The 19212-nt window shown below is 42.8% G+C and overlaps 2 protein-coding genes across 2 annotated transcripts; one reads left to right on the forward strand and one right to left on the reverse strand.

Annotated features, from left to right (window-relative positions):
• Positions 1-6829: 6829 nt before the first annotated feature.
• Positions 6830-13443, reverse strand: LOC137913893 (coactosin-like protein). Its single transcript, XM_068757513.1, has 4 exons — positions 13115-13443; positions 12338-12420; positions 9432-9589; positions 6830-8861 (listed from the first exon to the last, which is right to left on the reverse strand). The coding sequence occupies exons 1-4, from the start codon at positions 13186-13188 to the stop codon at positions 8751-8753; spliced, it is 426 nt and encodes a 141-aa protein (XP_068613614.1). The 5' UTR covers positions 13189-13443; the 3' UTR covers positions 6830-8750.
• Positions 13444-15523: 2080 nt separating this feature from the next.
• LOC137913888 (kelch-like protein 36) lies at positions 15524-18822 on the forward strand. The gene is made up of 8 exons (XM_068757509.1): positions 15524-15586; positions 16079-16273; positions 16405-16527; positions 16632-16853; positions 16949-17254; positions 17520-17747; positions 17851-18008; positions 18279-18822. Exons 1-8 carry the CDS (start codon positions 15524-15526, stop codon positions 18820-18822), a joined length of 1839 nt encoding a protein of 612 aa, XP_068613610.1.
• Positions 18823-19212: the final 390 nt, after the last annotated feature.

The raw sequence follows: 19212 nt of genomic DNA on the forward strand, positions 1-19212 counted from the left end.
CGGATTTGTAAATATCCCAGCACCGCTAGCGCCACCAAACTCACGGCTACGGTCCCAAAACAGTCAGAGTCTCGCGAGAGCCGCGGTGCTACGACGTGAGGATGGGGGCGTGTATATCATGGTAGCAGTCGTTAATTATGTTCTCAATTAAAACGTAATTATTCGTTGCACTCCTCATTGCATTGCATTTCGCAAAAAAAGGCAGTCAGATTAATTAATTATGCAGAGTATTATGCCCCAACACACCCACTGTTTATTCAGCTAAATATATTAAAATTAAACGACTTAGTCGATCTCAACACAGCTGTGGTTATGTTCAGGGTTCACAATAACAATCTTCCAGACTGTATCCAGAAAAGGTTCAATCACAGAGAGACCGGTTATAATTTGAGAGGAACTCACAAATATCAAAAAAGAGAAGCTAGAACAAACACTAAATGCAGATCCATCTCAATTAGAGGAGTACATTTATGGAATAGCCTGGATGGCACATTAAAGAACTCGACAACAGTACAATCATTTAAGAAAAGGTTTAAATCCAATGTAATTAGGGGTTATGCAACGCTAAACATCTAAACTCTGTCTGTTTTCCATTTTGTTTTTTTGCTATCATGCAAGGTGCCACCTGCTCAACAGGAGTGATGACCATTGACACAACCCACACACATCAACAAAACGGCAGTGAGAGTTAATCGAGTCTCAGCGTGCTGCTCAACGACACCGGAATCAAACCACCAACCTTCCAATAAGTAGACGACTACTCTGCCTCCTGAGTCACAGCCGACTCTCTCCTGCTTTGTGTGTCAGAGCCACTGTTGCTTTTTAAAATCCTCTTTGTGGGAGCCAGCAAAAGCTTGCCATCCATTACTAAAGAAAAGATGGCTCTGTTTGATAGCTGGTGTCGACCCCGTGGTCATCGTTTAAATCATTAGCGTACAGAAAGCCATTTCAATTTGTTCTAGATGACCTCTTTGGGGGCTGTTTTGACAGCGCAGACCCTGGATGTGTGGCAAGGATTAAGAAATGTGCGCTCTGCAGGGTGTGCTAATTTACTATCTGGACCGTTGTAAATTGAACTTCTCTCTGCTTTTGTCCACCCAGGGAAGTGATCACATGAGAAGTTTTTTCCAGCAATGTATTGCCTTGTAAGTTTCCTCCATTTCCCTGCTGTTTTTTATTTAAACAGGCCATTTCACAAATTTACTTTGGCCAGAATTTAAAATGAGCATATTGTCCACGACTAAAATACTGTATGTCAAAAAACAATAAATACAAATTTCACACATAAAAAATTTACATTCCAAAGCTCATCCTTCCTTCACTGAATGCAGTTTATACTTTACGGACTTTATAAATCATTGTTTCATTGCTCCTCTTTGGGAATAGTTGAGACTGGTCAGTCCACATACAAACACATAAATTGATTTTAAATAAATGAATAAATAAATAAATGTTGCCTCAGAGCACTGCTACTAAATATATTCCCGTTTTTAGACAACAGGTGTTGTGCCTTTCCTTTTGCTTTTGCTGCCAGTAGTCTACTATTATGAAATTATTTGCGCGATAATAAAGTTGCTATGCTGGCAAGTGGCAACTCCATTGCGCCACCTGAAATGATAATTTTCCAATCCTATGCCATTTTACACCAGTAGAGTCTGCACACGAGCAACTGCCGAGAGACCGAGGCCTCTGTTGAAACAGCAAGGCAGTGAATAATGCCTTTTAAGGGCATGAGCCTTTTTTGAATGCTCTGGGATGGGTGTGTTGCACTGTAACTAAGTGGATGCACCCACAGCGACAGCTGAATGTGTAGATGAAGGTGAAGCAATCTGCCCACATCAAAGTAAGCAAACTCCTGTAAACAGGATATCGGTTGTGAATCATTGTAGGCAGCGTGAGGTGAATGACAAAGCTTAAAGATCATTTGTGAATGTGAGGGTTTTTTTTGGATTGCATTAAAGTGAATCCAAATTTATATGTAATTCGTCCTGAAGGTGAAATAAATGACCCTGAATTTATGGTCGAGATGGTTCTGCAGCCTCTGAGGAGCACTTTACGTCCCCTAAAATGAATCAACATATGTGTACACTTTTTTGCCATGAGGTATTGATTCCAAATTGATGCACTGCTGAAAAAGATATCATGCAACTCTTTCAAACACTGATCAGTTCGAAAGATAAATTTCACTGCTTTTCTCATACCGAACGCTTGCACAACAGTTTGCATAATATTGCAAGACAGGATTTTATAGCTATGAAAAGTTATTACAGCAGTTGACATTTTACTTTTTTAATAGAATTGTAAATTATAACATGGCGTGACAGTAGCAAGTAATGGCAAGTGGTTGGAATGTTTCAATCAGAAAACATTTAGCGACGCAGAACATGGAAGATGAAAAATGTTCCTTTTGATCGTGCAGTAAGGTGTTCAGTCTCTTTATAATGCTGTATCCTAGGAATTTGAGTTCAGCAGCTATAAAACCTTCAGGTGTCATCATATCACTTTACAATCTCAGTCTCTGTCTCTCGCTACTTTCAATCTATTTCCTACGTTGTTTTATTTTTTTACTTCTGTTTTAAGCTGGTATAAAGAGGAGCAGGTAGTACACAAGTTTCACAGTTATATAAATGTTAAAGTTGTTCCAATAAGAACATAAATTTTCATTGCTTACGGAACTGTGGGATTAAATGTGTTCACTCCTTTGTTCAGCTGTCAGCGAGTTGAGACTTGAGATGTGAGTCTTGTTAGTTCTTCTTTTCTCTTCCCTTTACACACTATCACTCCTCTCAGTTCTATCCCTATATGGTAAAAGTTGTACTTCAGACTGACTCAACAGGAAATCCACCATGATCTGAATGGCAAGTTTTAAAACGAAAACTTAGTTCAGATGCAAAGAAAATTCCAATGATCCCAACTTTGATTTCTGAAGACACAATGAGATGCCAGGTTTTAACATAAAGGGGACCTGATGCTTATCACAAGGTGCGCTGTGTTTTTCTTAGGTGTTTCTTAAAAAATAAAACAACACTTGAGAGTTTATATGCACTCTTATTCTATACCTGAGTGTTTTACATGTGTGTACATAAGGATTTCAATAAGGCAGATGCTCCTCTGAGACTGAGGTGCTTTTATTAGGTCTTTTCTTTTTGCTTATTGCTCATTTTTGCACACACCATAATGTGTGCCATCTCAGGCTTCAGCTGAACTGCATCTTTCTTAACTGCAATAAAACATTCATTTAGAATTGTGTGACTTTGTTAATGGCTGTCAAATACAACTAGGCTGCACTTGGAGAGTGCAAACTTCCACTGTGCAGCTCAGTATATCCACCTTGTCATTGGGTCTGTGATAGTTTTTTTTATAATGGTGCTATTCTTCAGGTTTTAACTCAATAATGCTTGAAGGTACAAATTTGACCTACTGGTAACTGGATCAGTGCCGACTGAAATTTTATTTTAGGGGCAAATCTGTACTAATATTAATATTATTTGTTATTTCACAGTAGTGAATTTGTTATGAGCCCGTTAACTTCAAGTATTATAAATATAATTAAAGAAGTGTTGTTGAAAGGATCCAAATGAAGTTAACATGCAACCGGATCACATTTTTACGTGCTTTGATAAAAGGAACTCGTGTGAGTTCCCATCAAGATTCAACAAACCAAATAAAAATTTCAGCCTTAGCTTATACCTATCAGTGTTGGATCACTCTCTCGTTAACCAATATCTTAATTTACTGGGATGTAACTAAGTCTGTTCTTTCAGTAAGTGCTATTAAAATCCAAATGCACCCTCATTTTTTAGTGTAAATGCCTGTGCAAAGAGGCAGTTGACCTTATGGCTACAGAGACAGTGTAATTTGAAAATTGGAGCAGGTTCAATAAATGAATAACCATTTTATTGGGGGTCACTGATCCATCCAGAAGAGAGAGAGTTATAGTCTAATTAACATTATGGTGGACTCTTCAGTGCACAGTACTTAAGTAATTGCAGTGAATCAAAATATTACTACATGGACAGTAGTTCTTGGGACTGGATGATCAGAAATTAAAATCATATCAGATATTGCCTGACAGACAGAGAGAATGCACAAGGAGCAACTTGTGTTGCCTTCAGCTATTCTAATGCGATGCGGGTGATTAATGCTGCTCTGAATTTAGAGTGGTGCCCACATGAAGACATGGCCGTAATGGCCAAATGGTGCCCAGTCTAGTCCGGGGTACTTGGATGAGAGACGCAGGCCTGGTAATCCTAATGCTATCAGCTTTTCCAATGGAACCCCAGCATGGCTGTAATGATGGAGGCATAAACTCAGAGTTAATTTCGAATTATGTTGAGGTGAAATACCCTGAGCCGTGTTTAGCTGCTAATGTTAGCAATAATACTCTCATATAATATGCTTCATTTCCAACTCCTATTCAATTTGAAGAACGCAATATTGAATTTGACATACTCTTATTTAAGGAATATCTTTCGATATTGAGCGCCCTGGTATATTAACGAGCTTCTTTGATTGCGAGAACATTTAGTGAAAAACACAGCCCTCTCTTAGCAATACCTGTTTCTTTGTTATCTTACATTTGGGAGGGAAGACCTCTGGCGGGGCTGACATGATGGTGTTGCTGATATAAACCAATAACAGGCTGGCATCACAGCAAACAGACGTGGGCTTGGATTTACAGTGTCAGTGCTCTCATTCGGGGTGGAAGAATGACGTCGCCCTCAGCTCGTTACAGACAATGGCATGTCTGTGCCAACACTGAAGTCCTGGCAGACAGCAGCTAAGAACTGACCCGTTCTCACATTCCTGCTTTATTGTTTTCTCTTTGGCCTGGAAGAATCTGAATAGAGACCCCCCCCCCCAACCCAAATTTGCTTTGCTAAATGTGGAAATTTAAATCTCCAAGCCCCTTTTTGTCCTTTTTGACTTTCCTATTGCCTCTCTAGCTCTGACCCTCCTTACCCAGTTGAGGTAATGATGAAACGCTATTCACATGTGTCTGTCTTTTTTTTCTCAACGCCCTTCCAATTTACACCCTCTGGATAGAAAGAAACAACCCAGAAAAGTGCAAGCAACTAAAGGTAAATATTTGGGAGGTAAGATTGGTGGTGTATTAGGATTAATTAAAACATATGGGGAACAATTTTCAATCGGTGTTAATTGTCTTTATGTCTGCTGTTTGAATGTCATTTTCAAACTCTGAAATTTAGAAGTGCTCCTTTGTGTTGATCACTGTTCTGAGGAATGCAGGAAGGGTCTGATAGTCCTTTCTTAGATGCTCCAACATGTCTTGTATGCTCTCTCTCTCTCGCTCTCTCTCTTCCACAAAAACAGATTGGGTAAAGGGCACATTAGGACTTATGTTGTCTGGAGCTGTCAGGACATGTACGCCACATTGACAAATCTCAAAAGTTGTGAATTTTAATTCAATCTGTCAAGAGGTGTATTTTTTGCCAAGTAAGAGCTGATTACAATTTAAGGCAAATCAGGAATGATTTCATCAATGATAGGGGATTTATTTTTCAAATGGCATAAAAAAATATATAAGATCTATAAAAAATAAATAAAAAAATATGTTTAAAAAACAAAAGGGTCAAAGTATTGCTTAATTTTGGATGATGTCGATTCAAGACAAGCAATGTCTAAAAATGTATGTTAGTAGGAAGCATCAAATTCATTTTCTTCCATAACCTTTCTATATAGCATTCATATTTATCATGATTCTACCTCACAGATTTGTTCAGTTTCAAGTCCTTATAGAATCTACAGTCTTACCTAATCTCTAATATTATCTAATCATGGTGTAAACATGAGCGACACAGATGGTACATTGAGAAGCAGAATTACCACCCGTACGTAAAACACTAATCCGTGATCAACAATGGCTGCAGGATTTTCTCTGGAGAGGATTGTTCAGGTCTGAGTGACAAAGTAGTTGCCAGATGTGTGTGACAGCTTTCAAGTTCAACATGTGTTCAAACGCTTGTGGTTAAGTTAAGTGTGACTCACTTCTTGCAGCTTGGAGATCTAAAAGTCTCGACAGTCCAGACACATTTACGAGACCCACTGTGACAGTTAGCACAGTCCACAGTCCAGATGAAGTAAACACTTTTCTTATGACCATTCTGTTCAGACTTTATTCTCAGTTCAACTGTGATCCAGGAAAACGGCCGCTGAAGAACAGCCAATACATCAATGGAAAACCAGTCACCCCTGACAACTAAACTATCTTACACACTTGTGTCGTGATATTAGATTTCAGCCTTTTTCGCTCACTTTCTCACAGTGAACGATCCAGGGCCTCAATGCTACCTGTCTGCTGTCCTATCAGACACACACACACACTAAATGGAGTCATGTTTGACCATTGACTGTGTCATGCTGACATCATTAATTCAGTCATCTGGCAGCTGCAGCAGAATCAGGAGCGGCTGGTGACGGTCCAGACAGCAGCTCTTACTCATGATTAAATACAATAAAATTCCTTTTTAAATTCCAACTCAAATTTTGGCTATAATGAGTTTAGTTCAGTTTGTGTCTCCTTTTGTGGGGCATCATCAGCTGTTTGACTGGCTGTTAGGTTAACCTTTGACCTATGACTGAGTGGTTTCATACACATAAGCAGATGTCCATTTCTTTATTGGGTAAAATGTTAAACGTTCACCGATTTCAGTGTCCAAGTCAAGTCAAACCCTAATAAGACACCCAAATAGTTTTTGTTTCATGTCCTTACATCTGGAGCATTACCTCATCGAGATGACTATTAATGGTCATGCGATCATTATGTCATGTGATGCAGAGAGACACAAAAGAGACCTTGAGAAACAGATTTTGGAAAAAAGCCATGAGTTTTTATTTTGAAATGAATCAACTTTTGCCCACTGGGCTCCTTGACTTTTTTTCTCTCTTTTTTCTGCCAAATGTCCAAAATAACAATGCTCTTAAAAATAAAATCAAAAGGCAAAGGTTCAGGTAAAATTCAATTCATCTCAAAGAAAGGTACAAGTGAAATCCTACTTTTGTGCAGAGGGGATTTTTGGGAGGGTTGAATCCAAACATAGCTGTTGGGCTAGAGATGAAGTGGTTGGCTAAATGTATTCTTGCCATTACAACTCGAGCTTCATGCCGAAGGATACTTGTAACAAAAAATGGAGATCTTTTCCTCCAGGAGGTACAGTGTAACTCAACTAAGAACATGCTCTGTTGGCAAACGCGGGTAAAGAGCTTCATTTCAAAAGTGGGACATCTATCCTCACCCTTGAACTAATTCTTAAAACTTGATTCATGATAAGAATATGGCGATTGAGGCAAAACCCTTCCATATTTTCCACATCCTCATTTAATGGATTTTTTCTTAGTCAACAGTGCTAAAGCCTGGATGTAAATTAATAACGCTCATCTGCTGCCGAGCTGAGATGAAGATCAGTGTGAGATGATGCACAGCACAGTAGAAAACCAACCATGAGCTGGACGGGGAGAGGGCAGAGCATCACAGAAAAGAGTCTGATCCATTAGTATTCATGCACTTGCTTTTTCATCAGTCATTCTAGAACTCAAACAGTGGACAGATACAGAGTATAAACAGAACCGTGCTTGTCTACTGCTGGGGTACATTTTTGGGCCAGATCCAGTAATTAAAGGAATAGTTCAACACGTTGGGGCATGTTGCTTTGGCGTGATGGTAGAGAGATGGGCGGGTCAACGCCACTCTTAGCAATGCTCATTCAGTACAAAGGCCTTAGCCTAGCATAAAGAAAACAGCTACCCTGTGTCTGTCAAAGGAATAAAGGTTCAAAAATGCCTGAAGTTAATTAACATGTAAATACATTCATACAAGATCAGTGATTTACTAACTTCTCCACTTGTTTTACTTTGATTTTTGTATGGAAAAAAAAAAAAAAAAGACTTAACAATGCTAATTATGGCAATTCTGAGGTTCTCAATCACATAAAAGCGATAAAGCATACTCGCTTAAAATAGAGGAGCGTAAAATCTCCAAGAACAGAAAGCTGCTCTTTAACAGTACAGGGTCATACTCAAACTACGGGCTTAACAATTGACCCGCACACCAATGAAGCCTCAAAAACTGCTTCGGCACGTGGAGATCACGAACCCTGGAGATCATGAACCCTGGGTTAAAAGACAAGAAGTTGGAGGGGATTTTTTTTAATGAAAAAAACACATGAGCAAGAAGGACAGAAGCAATTACTGAGGGCCGCCACATTAACTAATATGTGTGTTATATGCGAGTAGATATTGGTGTGATAATCCTTTAATAGTTATTACAAGTGCATAATATGCGGTTTGGTTTAATTGCACCCCGGCATGAAACCGGCCATTGGCACAAAAAAGGTTGGGGGATCACTGTTATAGATATAATATAATTTAATATAATGTCAACAAATTAAGACAACTTGAAATGCATGGATGCAATTTGAAATGTTCTAGGTACAGAAACGGATGCTAGCAGGTACAGCAACCAAGCAGCTCCATAAGTGTTGTAAGAATAGCTTAAATATAAGCCCTAATGTAGACATGATCCTTTTTGAGATGCACCGAAAGTGATGCGCCTTGGCTGCTTTATAGTTTGATGGTACAATTATGCTTGGTGCATGCATTTTCCTTTCCTAATGAGCCCCCTCTGTCCCGTCTCTCCCTCTCCCCAAGCGGTAGCATCCTGGCTCACTCCCCATCCTCAAAAAGACCTGATCCCAAAACCCAAACCCTTCCAGTTGACTGTGGCACTTTCTCTACTCAGCTTGAGCGTCATAATTGGATCCACCCGACTTCTTCAGTTCCAAACGGATGGAGTCCTCATCCAGTTCCTTCTGGTCATTGAATGAGAACTCCTTGGCAAAGTTCTGCAGAATGAAAAACAAATAAAGACTGATTTAAATGGAGAGAACAAAAAGCATCAATATAATTATTTCAGGTGGAATCTTGTTTCCACAGAATCCATGATCTATTCCTCACAAAACAAGTACCTTTATAATTCAGTACCAAATGTTGGTTCCATGAGTGTCTCCTTAATGGCCTTTCACAAATCTTAAACGTACCTTTTAATAGTGTTAAATAGTCCATGATTTACGAGATGAGGCATTGCTTGCTATATTGGTACGGCTAATAGGAAGTCTTACTCCATTACTGGCTACATTTCCATCATGTCTGCTACTACTGCTTTGCCATAATGTCTCAGAGCCTCCCTCATTTGATTTGTGGCTTGTTTTTTTACCACTATATTATCTTCATACATTTACTGGTGAAATATTCTGAGTTGTTTTTTTAATCCCTTTGTCCCGGTGCCTGTGTAATCACTCAGTTTTCCCAAAGGGACTATTACTGCTTTGCACTAATTTACTCTCATGATGGCAGCCATTATTTTTTTTTTTTAATTGCTCTTCTCTCCACATGCAATCCCGCAGGTCTCTGACCTGCACTATCTCCTTAACCAAGGCTCTGTCGGTGGTGATCTTGGCGAGCTGCATCCCAACGATCCCTTTGCCGATCCAGGTGATGAAAGTGAACTTGGCTCGTTTGCTCATGGCATCTCCAGTCATGATCCGTACAAAGCCGTACAAACGACAATCATCTGTGGGATGAGAATATGAAAGACTGAATACATATTAATGGTGCTTTCAGGTTTTATTTACACCCACGTTTATAATATGCATGTATTGGAAATAAGGTGCATTTAAAACTGCACATTTTCTTCTTTTTCTGCTCAGCGTTGCCGGTCTGGTGCAGCACAGATAGAAAATAAGGTTTTCTCTTTGAGTGATGGCGTGTGTGTGTGTTGAACACAGAAATATTCCGTGACTAAATGAGTCAAATGTTTTCTGAGACTTCCAGTAGCAGCACAGATCTCCCCAGTGACCACATCCGCCATCGTCTTGGACATCCACCTCTGAAATAACTCTAAAATATGTGTCTGTTCAAATGAAACAATCCGGTCAAGACACATTAGTCCAGCGGGACGACCTGCTACCAGACATGTAATGAGAATACATGCAACGCCGCTCATAGACAGAGCCCAACTATAAGGGCTCATTCAGGTTGGGACCCAGAGTACGCTTCCAGTTATCAGACACCAATGGTTACATTTCCAGAAACGCTGCGCTCATATTCCATGTTCTTAGCTTCCAATTAAACATTTGGTCTGTCAGAAAGATTATATCCCGTCACATTCATCACGAAAAACATCCCTACTGGCTTAGGAACACACTAAATCTGGTTCTAATGACTGACCACTCGCAGAAGGAATGCAACTCAATCAAGAAACGGAATACAAGTCGTTGTGCAGCGCTGGGCCCAATGCAGCAGCGCACCACCGACTGACCGGGCCAATCGGTTTCACGCTCGCGTTTAGGGTGCGTTCGCGCTTGTAGTTTGGGGCGGTCGGGTTCACGCTTGTTTGAATGAACTGCACTGGCAGAGCAATCACACCACAGTTTGTTTTAATGGAACCAAGCTTGCCGAGTGTGAACACGCCCTTAAAGCTCCACCAGGAAACACAGGAGAGCAGCATTATAAATTCTGGGAAGGCTTTGACAATGATAAACGACTTGGCAGTAACGGTCGAAGGTACGGCGGATCAACTGCACCTTGTTTAGGAGTTTTTTTTACATCATTTTTTTTTATGAACCCGTTGAAGCGGCTGATAGAAGCATTCCAGGCATGAGAGAGCAGCGGCGTTAATCGGTTCAGCAGCGCTAGCAGAAAACAGCCGCCGTCATGGGCCTAATCAGACAAACCCACGAAGGACATCGCTGGTTTCAACATCTCGCCTCCAGCAAAAACAATAACATGGAACTCAGAGTGAATCCTGGTCTTATTCCTCCTCGCCACTGTGGGGTTCCAGAGAGGAACTACGACAAACAACGAACCCGACCCCGCTGCTGCACACTTCCTCTCTTTACCGTATTCTTCCTGATTTGTCTTCCCCCCTTTAAAGGAACGCCGACTCAGTCGGCATCCGCTCGACGATGACGATACAGCAGAAATACTTGTTGGGAGAGACTTTGTTCTGTGTAGCTTCAGTTGTGGTGAGTTGTGTCTCTCTCAGGACATGGTAGCCCCCCCGCGACACAGCCTGAAACCAGAGCCGTCTCCTGTGAACAGTATCAGTATCACAGACTGTTACCCGAGGACAAATCTGGTCTTGTTTTTATTTTCGCTTTGAACTGGTGTCCCCAGAGGATGATCCCTAATGATTCCGGTGTCATCGCCGGTCACATCATAACTCATTATTTCAAAAACTAATGTTGATAATAAACTATTCTGAAAAATAAAACTGATTCCAACTTCTTATTGAGGGGCATATGATCATTTATAACATGAGCTATTGCAGCATCTCTTTACACTGATCCAAGATGACAACAGAATTCACATATTTTTCTTGCAAAAAGTGGATGAGATTTTAAAAAAATAAAAAAATACTCCAACACTTTATCAGTCGGCATTATCTGCTCCTCCTCCTCGGGGTACAACTACACTACGGAAACTAAGACCACAGATAGAAGGATGCCGACTAAATTATTGTAAATGACAGGGATTCGTGAAATATTTCAACACGCAAAAGTGAACTCATCGTTGTCAGGAAGTAAAGACAGTACAGCCCTGAGGCAGTTTGGTTTGAAGAAAGACGCAACAGGAACAAAAAAAAAAAAAAACCACACCCAACATCTGAGCAGACATTTTTCGCCAGAGGGCACAAAAAAAGAGAGGAACGTAACATTCAGAGACAGATTTTCTTCATCCCATCGGCTCGATTGGAATCATCTTCTTTATCGTTGTAGCTATCGACTTCCTTTTGTGAGGATTAAAACAAGTTCCCTGCAAAGTGAATGACTCCTCATCGTACTGAATACACAGCAGGCCCGACTCCTCGCTAAAGACACAACGGCGTACATTATGGTAGGACTCGTCCACAGCATGTCGCTCCTTTCAACCAGAGGTGCGTCCGGTGGAAACGTTTAACTTCCCATCACACCTGTGGCGATGGAAACCAACGTGCTCGCGTGAACCGTTTCACCTTGTTAAAATCAAGAACAGGATACTGTAAAACGCATTATAAAATGTAGTGTGCACGGTTTAAGTGCTTTGACAGTGTGCACACACACACACACACACACACACACACACACACACAAGGGCTCAAGGCCAGAGGGGGGCGGAGCAGGGTCTTAAAAGATTAGTGTCCTGCAGAGAGGTGCAGGACACAGAACTAGACCAGCAGCAGGGAGGCAAGTATCGTCCATACGTCACCATGGTAACGTCTGGTTTTAAAAAAAAAACGACAGATGCAGATTTAGAAATAAAAGCTACTATTTTTTTTTACCTGTGCACAACTTCTTGAACTCCTCAAAGTCAGCCCCGAGTCCCGCAGGCACGATGGTGGAGTCGTCGTATTTAAAAGCAGCCCTGGAAGATGCAGAATTACAAACATTATCGGATCAATCGGTCTCGGGAGTCACAACAAGCATTCCTCGGACGCCCATAGCTGCTATACATACAGGACAAAGGGAACTATTGCTGCCCTGCTGGGCTGGGATGCGAACATAGAACAGCATAAAGATGAGACAGGCTGCGTGGATTTAAAGCAGCGGTTACTAACAAAGCAGGACACTGTTCACATCATGCGAACGCTTCAGGATTTTCACGGCTGTGTTTTGGATCGAAGTGGATCCGACAGGGCTTTCCGGTCACCGAATCTGATGGGTGACACAGAATTTGGTGTCGCACCGGCAAACCCAACCCACTAAAATGGCATTCTGACGCAGGACGCGTCGATTATTAACCATAGAGTTATTCTTAAATGGATCCCTGGTCTAAATAAAATGTCGTTTACTACAAAATGTCTTTTGAGATCGGCAGATTTGACAAAATAAAATAAAATAAACTTTCCCCAAAATGTCCGCTTGTAATTTTCACGCCCTTCTCCATAGAAAGGACGACGCCGTGGGTGGCATCGTTAGGAGGAGGCTGCGTGATTTTTAACATGTTTGGGATCAGATTTTTTTTTTTAAGGTCGTTTCTAAACGACATGGTGAGTTTTTCCACCTGAGCTCACACAAATAATAGCCGCATCGGAGAACGGGAGTTCGGCTCCACTTACCAGCTGTACTCCGTGCTGTCGTCTCTGACCTGGTTGTAAGCATCCATGCAAGCCTCTTTATCCACTTGTGTCATCGTTTTGTTTTGTTTGTTTTCCGGTGGGTCGGAATCAAAGTGTCGGAAGTGTCCGCGTTAAATCAGTCCAAATCGGGGAGAGCTAGCTAAAGCGGCTAACTTATATAGTTGATGCTAGGCCCGGAACATCAAGAGAACTACAACCGATAACGTTATAGATTAGGCTGCGATCCCAAAAATCACGACCACCGCCTCGGGAACGACCGAGCCAGTGACACCTAACGGGAAACGGCGGCTCCGTTCATTTCCTGTACGTTACTCCTCAATGGGCGTTGGTGATGTAGGAGAGAGAACAGCAGCGCCCCGACGCCGGATTTACCTTCACTGTCAGTGGGCGGCGGGCGCGGGAACCGACGTCAGCGCGGCGACGAACACTCAACTCGTTGTTCCGGCATGCACTTTCAAAATAAGATGCACAGCAATAAATTAATCGAACTGGCAAATCATTGTTAGTAGAACAATATTTAGATAATGAATATGTCGTGTTTTATATTCTAACTATTTAATATTTAATTCAAAATTATTCAAATGTACAAAATACTGTAGTGATATTATATCTATACTAATGCTATGGTAATTTAAAAGCACATGATTTATCGCCCAATCTGGAAATAAACTCTCCACTTTAAAGTTAGTTGTGCATCTATATGTGTGGCTTGAGTATGAGAACAATTATTGATATGTCCAAATGTCCAAGATGTCTACATGCAACTAATTCCACATCACCCCTCCCTTGTTAAACACACTGGGGAGAAAATGACTAATATTATTCCTGGGGATACATAATCCGGAATCTGTCATTGGCACACTAGAAAGATAGAGGCAGGTTCACCATTCCACACTAACCAGTGTAGACGAGGATTAGCGACAGACTGCCTGTGTCCAGATTGAAAATGTGTAGTGACCAATCAATATATCAATCTGCTGCACCTCAGAAACAGGTTTGAGAAAGAGCCCTGGCCCTTAAAATTTATTTGAGACATTTTTTTTATTCAGAATGCAATAAAAATAAATACACTTCCGGTCTTGGTTGTGTAAAATTCTGCAACTTGACAGAGCCCGACGCAGTGGATGAAATCCACTAATTTTGTCTCCGTCCTTTAATTTTCTTCCACGCGTGCCATTCCTTTTATGACCTTTTAATAGAAGTGTCCAAATACTTTAGTGTATTTAATAAAAAGTAACATCTCTTTCTTCTGATTTCTTTTACATTTAGATATGCAGTTTGCTGCCGCACTCGTAGCAATTACAGTGCATAAAGGCAAATGTGGCTTCTACACGCTTAGAATTGAACACAAGCTGGGGCCATGGAACAACGTGCACGGGCTCTGGCGGGGGCGGATGGTTGCGTGTGTGTGTGCGTCCTTCGTAAAGTACCAGGCTGATCCGTAAAGCAGGCAGGCTGCACAGAGGTCAGACGCGCCCCCCCCCCCCTCCAGATGGGAGTCCGCAGCTTCCACCGGCTCGACTGCTGAAACCGACACCGACAACACCTGCCCAGCCCCGGATTCAAGGTTATCTGTTCCTGCATTACACCGCCACCTACTGGATCTTCACCGAATCACACCCTGAGACAGTCGCTTTGTAGTGCAAGTTGGTTTCCTTGGTAAATGTTATATGAAAGTGCGTTTGACAGATTATTCTGCTTTATTGTATGGATACAGGCCAGTGAGTGCGTATATTTTCATATGAATAAAGGTTTTAACATTTTTACCTGTCTTGATACTCCTCGTTTAAACAGTTGTTTGAAGAATTTCCTTTTTTTACCTGGACAGTATTGCTCTTGTCTAAGTTTTAGGGTTGAGGGTAATGCAATTTAATACTTTACAAATGCTGCGGTCGCAAGGTTTTGACGTAAATGGATTTATTTTGAACAAAGGATTTTATTTTGAACGTCTAAACCGGAAGTTCCCATATTTATTCCGGCTAGCTAGGAGTATGCTACATTGTGCAGCACTGTTTCTAAGTCCATTAAGCCATGTGTGTACCGTGTGTATGTGTGTTTCTGCAGAATAGATTACGTTACCAGAGTTCGTTTCATTAATTAAACGGATCGATTTGTCTCGTCGCGTGTTGATCGATGCCGCTGATTATCCCCCTAATGTCAAACAGCATTCAGTCCGTTTGAAACCAGATTTCTTCTGCTTCGCCAAATGTAAGCACTAATCACTTTACATATCTAAGTGACTAAACTTAAAATATATTATTGTCGTGTACGTGTGTGTGCGCGCGCGCTGTGGGGACCGAACCTTTTCACAGCATAGAATGATGATGTGTGTGCGTGTGCGGGTGTGTGTGCGTGTGTCTTTAGATGATCCCTGTCTGAGGGGACATGATGATGGACAATGGCAAGCCCAGCCTTGTGCGTCGGGCCTATCGGATCAGCGACTCGGCCAAGGTCGGTGTGTGTTTGTGTGTGTTTGTGTGTTTGTGTGTTTGTGTGCAGATGAGCCCAAATCAAGATGAGAATGTTTGATTAAAATTGTGTTTATCTGGCCAGAAGTTCAGATGCACAGCACAGCTAGAAGCCCCCCCCCATTCAAAACTTCACAAAGTCTATAACTTTCACCGGACAATTCAAATGTACCATGTAATTCATAGCTTTCTCAGATGTTAAACAGACGGTAAATCGGAGTAGACTTAATGTGGCGTAGGTTTTCTATGCCAGATTCCCGCCTTGTGCGTCCTCGTCAGCGGCCGAGCAGCAACTAGAACGTGCATAGAAGATCCGTGTCATCGGTAGACATTCTTCTTCTATGATCCTTTTGATCAACTCAAATCATTTTTGCAAACAGAATTTTGGACTGTGAGAAAAAAAAAAACACTGCTCTCCCGTGAAGTTCCATAAACTGGATGCCATTCATTGTGTGTTTGTGGATTTGTGTCAAAGGTGTTCCACTGGGTGGATCAATCTGTGGAAGTGCTGCAGGGCCTCAATGGACAGCGGGAGCGCGGACAGTTCTGTGACGTCATCCTGGTGGCCGACGACCAGCGGGTCCCGGCTCACCGAGCTTTGCTGGCTATTTGCAGCCCGTACTTCCATTCCATGTTCACTTTGGGCATGAGGGAGGAGCGCCAGCAGGAGGTTCTAGATAGTTCCATATGTAGGGTCCAGATTGACACATAGACAGTAATAACGCTGTCATTCAGAGGGTTACACAGATTATTATTCATCTGCCTCTTGATTTCTCTGTATCGTTCCCGTCCTCTTTCTAGGTGGAGCTGGTTGGGTTGTCCTACATCGGGCTCGCCGCCGTGGTGGACTTCCTGTACAGCGGGGAGCTGCCACTGGATGGGGGTAATATTGACCATGTCCTGGAAGCTGCCCACCTCCTGCAGGTGAGAAACTGGGCTCCATTAAATCATTTGGACACTTATTCAGTGATGACATCAGGCGACTGAGAGGGTCGTTCCTATATAGCATGCTTTAAACTGTTGCTCAGGTGTGGCGAGTTGTGGACTTCTGCTGCCAGTACCTGGAGCGGGAGGTGAGCGAGGAAAACTACCTGTACCTACAAGAGCTGGCGCTGCTCTACAGCCTGGAGCGACTCGACGCCTTTATTGATCACTTCATCCTCTCACGCTTTGCTACGCTCTCTTTCACCCCCAACTTTCTCCGGGGCATTCCTTTATGCAAACTCTCCTCCTACCTTTCCAGCAGTCAGGTAAACACTCTGCAATTTTTAAATGCTTTTTTTTTTTAGGGGGGGGGGGCTCTTTGTGGAGGGTCGGTTCCTAAAAAGTCTTCTCTTCACTGCAGGTTCAACATGACAGTGAGCAGGCGCTACTTCGGGCCACGCTGCAGTGGCTCAGCCAGAGTCCTGAGCGGCCCGCCCACGCCAGACGGCTCCTCTCTAATGTCCGCTTCCCCCTGATGCCGATGGGAGACCTCGTGGGCCGGGTGCTGCCGGCGCTGCGGGCGTTGCTTCCCGAGGGGGCTGCCTGTGAGACCCTGGTGGAGGAAGCTCTGGGGTACCACGCCAGGCCCAGCGCCCAGCCGCTCCTGCAAACGGGACGCACCAGCCTGAGGGGAGGGGAAGAGCGGCTGCTTTTGATAGGAGGAGAGGTACAGATGTGGATCTGTCCAGTAGTTTACTGACAAATGAGAAGTTTGCTCTTGATATACTTGCTAGTACTCCTTTACCCTCCTGACTAGGGTTTGTCTTGATTTAATTGACTCAGACATGATTTGGAATGTACAGCAAAAATAACTTTGTGCTAACTCGCTTAAGTCGAATGTTTTTTTATATCTGGCATGTCACAATAACCTTTTCAACCGCACAAAAGTAAAAAGCCATGAGATTCTTGTCCTCTTAATTTATATTTTTTAGGTTTCAGAACACGGAGAGGAGCTGAGCGCCAACGTTTGCCGGCTGGACGGCAAAACAGGAAGCTGGAAGGTGGAAACAGAGCTGCCGGCCCAGCGGAGCCACCACTGCCTGGCGGTTCTCGGGGGCTTTATCTTCGCTGCTGGTGGCAGCTCGTCCAGGGACATTGGTGGAGATGCTGCTTGTAACCTCCTGTACAGATACGACCCCCGCCACAATCAGTGGACCAGGGTACTGAACCAAATAGGCACTGCGGCCTTCTTTCACCTTTAGTTTTCACTTTACAAATGAAGCATAAATAGCAAACGCAAAACATGTCATCCCGTTTTTTTAGGGCGCTCCGATGAACCAGCAGAGAGTGGATTTTTATTTGGGGGCGGTTGAAGATTGCCTGATTGCTGTAGGTGGCAGGAATGAAACGGGAGCTTTGTCCTCTGTGGAGGTTTATCGCCCCGCTGAAGACTGCTGGTCTTTCGTGGCGGGCCTACCCAGGTAAATAATAATATAAATATGAAGTAAATAATGCTAACTTTTCTTTTTTGTTGCACCAGATAATGTGTGATCATTAGATCTGCCCGGAGTAACATGACAATAAATCCCCTCATGAAATGGGGTTGCTGGTGGTGGTGGCTGACGTCTCTGCTGAGACTAATAAAATGAGGGGAAATAGTGAATTTATGAATACTGGCTATATCTTTATCAAAATGTATTTCAAGAGAAATGATTTATTTCCTAGATTTTTTTTTATTTCGCCTTCTGTAGGTTTACTTACGGCCACGCTGGGACAGTCCACTGCGGCATTGTCTACATTTCTGGTGGTCATGACTACCAGATCGGCCCATACCGCCGGGACGTCCTGAGCTATGATCCATCGCGGGACAGTGACGTGTGGGTAGCGCGCCAGGCCATGTCCCAACCGCGGGGATGGCATTGCATGGCGTCCCTCGACCACCTCATCTACGCGATCGGGGGCAGCGATGACGACGCAGACACCACAGAACGCTTTGACATCCTGCAGGTGGAGTCCTACGACCCGCGCAGTGGACAGTGGACCCAGATTGCACCACTGCTGCTGCCCAACAGCGAGGCAGGACTTGCAGTGTGGGCGGGGAGGATTTATGTGCTGGGTGGCTACAGCTGGGAGAAAATGTCATTCTCCAGAGCTACTCAGGTTTATAACCCCGACAAGGACTCATGGTCCAGGGGACCAGACGTGCCGAAACGCATCGCAGGGGCCTCAGCATGTGTGTGCACGGTGAGGCCGTCGCCCTGTCCGCGGAAGAAGATGGTGCACATAGTGAAATGAATGAAACACTCACATAATGACAGTGAAGCAGAACCTGAAGCATACATTTAAGATAAATCCAGTTATAGACTGATGTTTTGTTTTTGTTTATAGGCACCAACTACGTATTAGGGGCTTGTATGTCCCAATGCTTGACATACTTGCCTGGGCTGTTCAAATAAAACCAAAGCCATTTGCCACATCGTCCTGTATGAAACCTTAAAGCACAAGTTCAAGAATCATTTTACAGTCAGGCTCTTTCAGACAATCCACTGCGCTAACATTATCTTAATCTAATTAACTACGGCTGGCGAAAGCCGGTAACAGTTGTCAAAACAACAGTCACAAACCAGTAAGCGCTGTCTTTCAGTGAACACAGTGGAATGGTGTGATATATGAATTATATTTTTG

This window comes from Brachionichthys hirsutus, unplaced genomic scaffold, assembly GCF_040956055.1.
Source record: "Brachionichthys hirsutus isolate HB-005 unplaced genomic scaffold, CSIRO-AGI_Bhir_v1 contig_1409, whole genome shotgun sequence".
NCBI lineage: Eukaryota > Metazoa > Chordata > Actinopteri > Lophiiformes > Brachionichthyidae > Brachionichthys > Brachionichthys hirsutus.

Excerpts from the sequence above, each read along its gene's own strand:
- LOC137913893 (XM_068757513.1), bottom strand. The coding sequence starts at position 13,188 with ATGACACAAGTGGATAAAGAGGCTTGCATGGATGCTTACAACCAGGTC. Across the intron at positions 12,421-13,114 it reads GACAGCACGGAGTACAGCTG|GGCTGCTTTTAAATACGACG; the intron begins GTAAGTGGAGCC and ends TGCATCTTCCAG. Across the intron at positions 8,862-9,431 it reads TGGTTAAGGAGATAGTGCAG|AACTTTGCCAAGGAGTTCTC; the intron begins GTCAGAGACCTG and ends TTCATTCTGCAG.
- LOC137913888 (XM_068757509.1), top strand. The coding sequence starts at position 15,524 with ATGATGGACAATGGCAAGCCCAGCCTTGTGCGTCGGGCCTATCGGATC. Across the intron at positions 16,274-16,404 it reads GGGAGGAGCGCCAGCAGGAG|GTGGAGCTGGTTGGGTTGTC; the intron begins GTTCTAGATAGT and ends TCCTCTTTCTAG. Across the intron at positions 16,528-16,631 it reads AAGCTGCCCACCTCCTGCAG|GTGTGGCGAGTTGTGGACTT; the intron begins GTGAGAAACTGG and ends ACTGTTGCTCAG.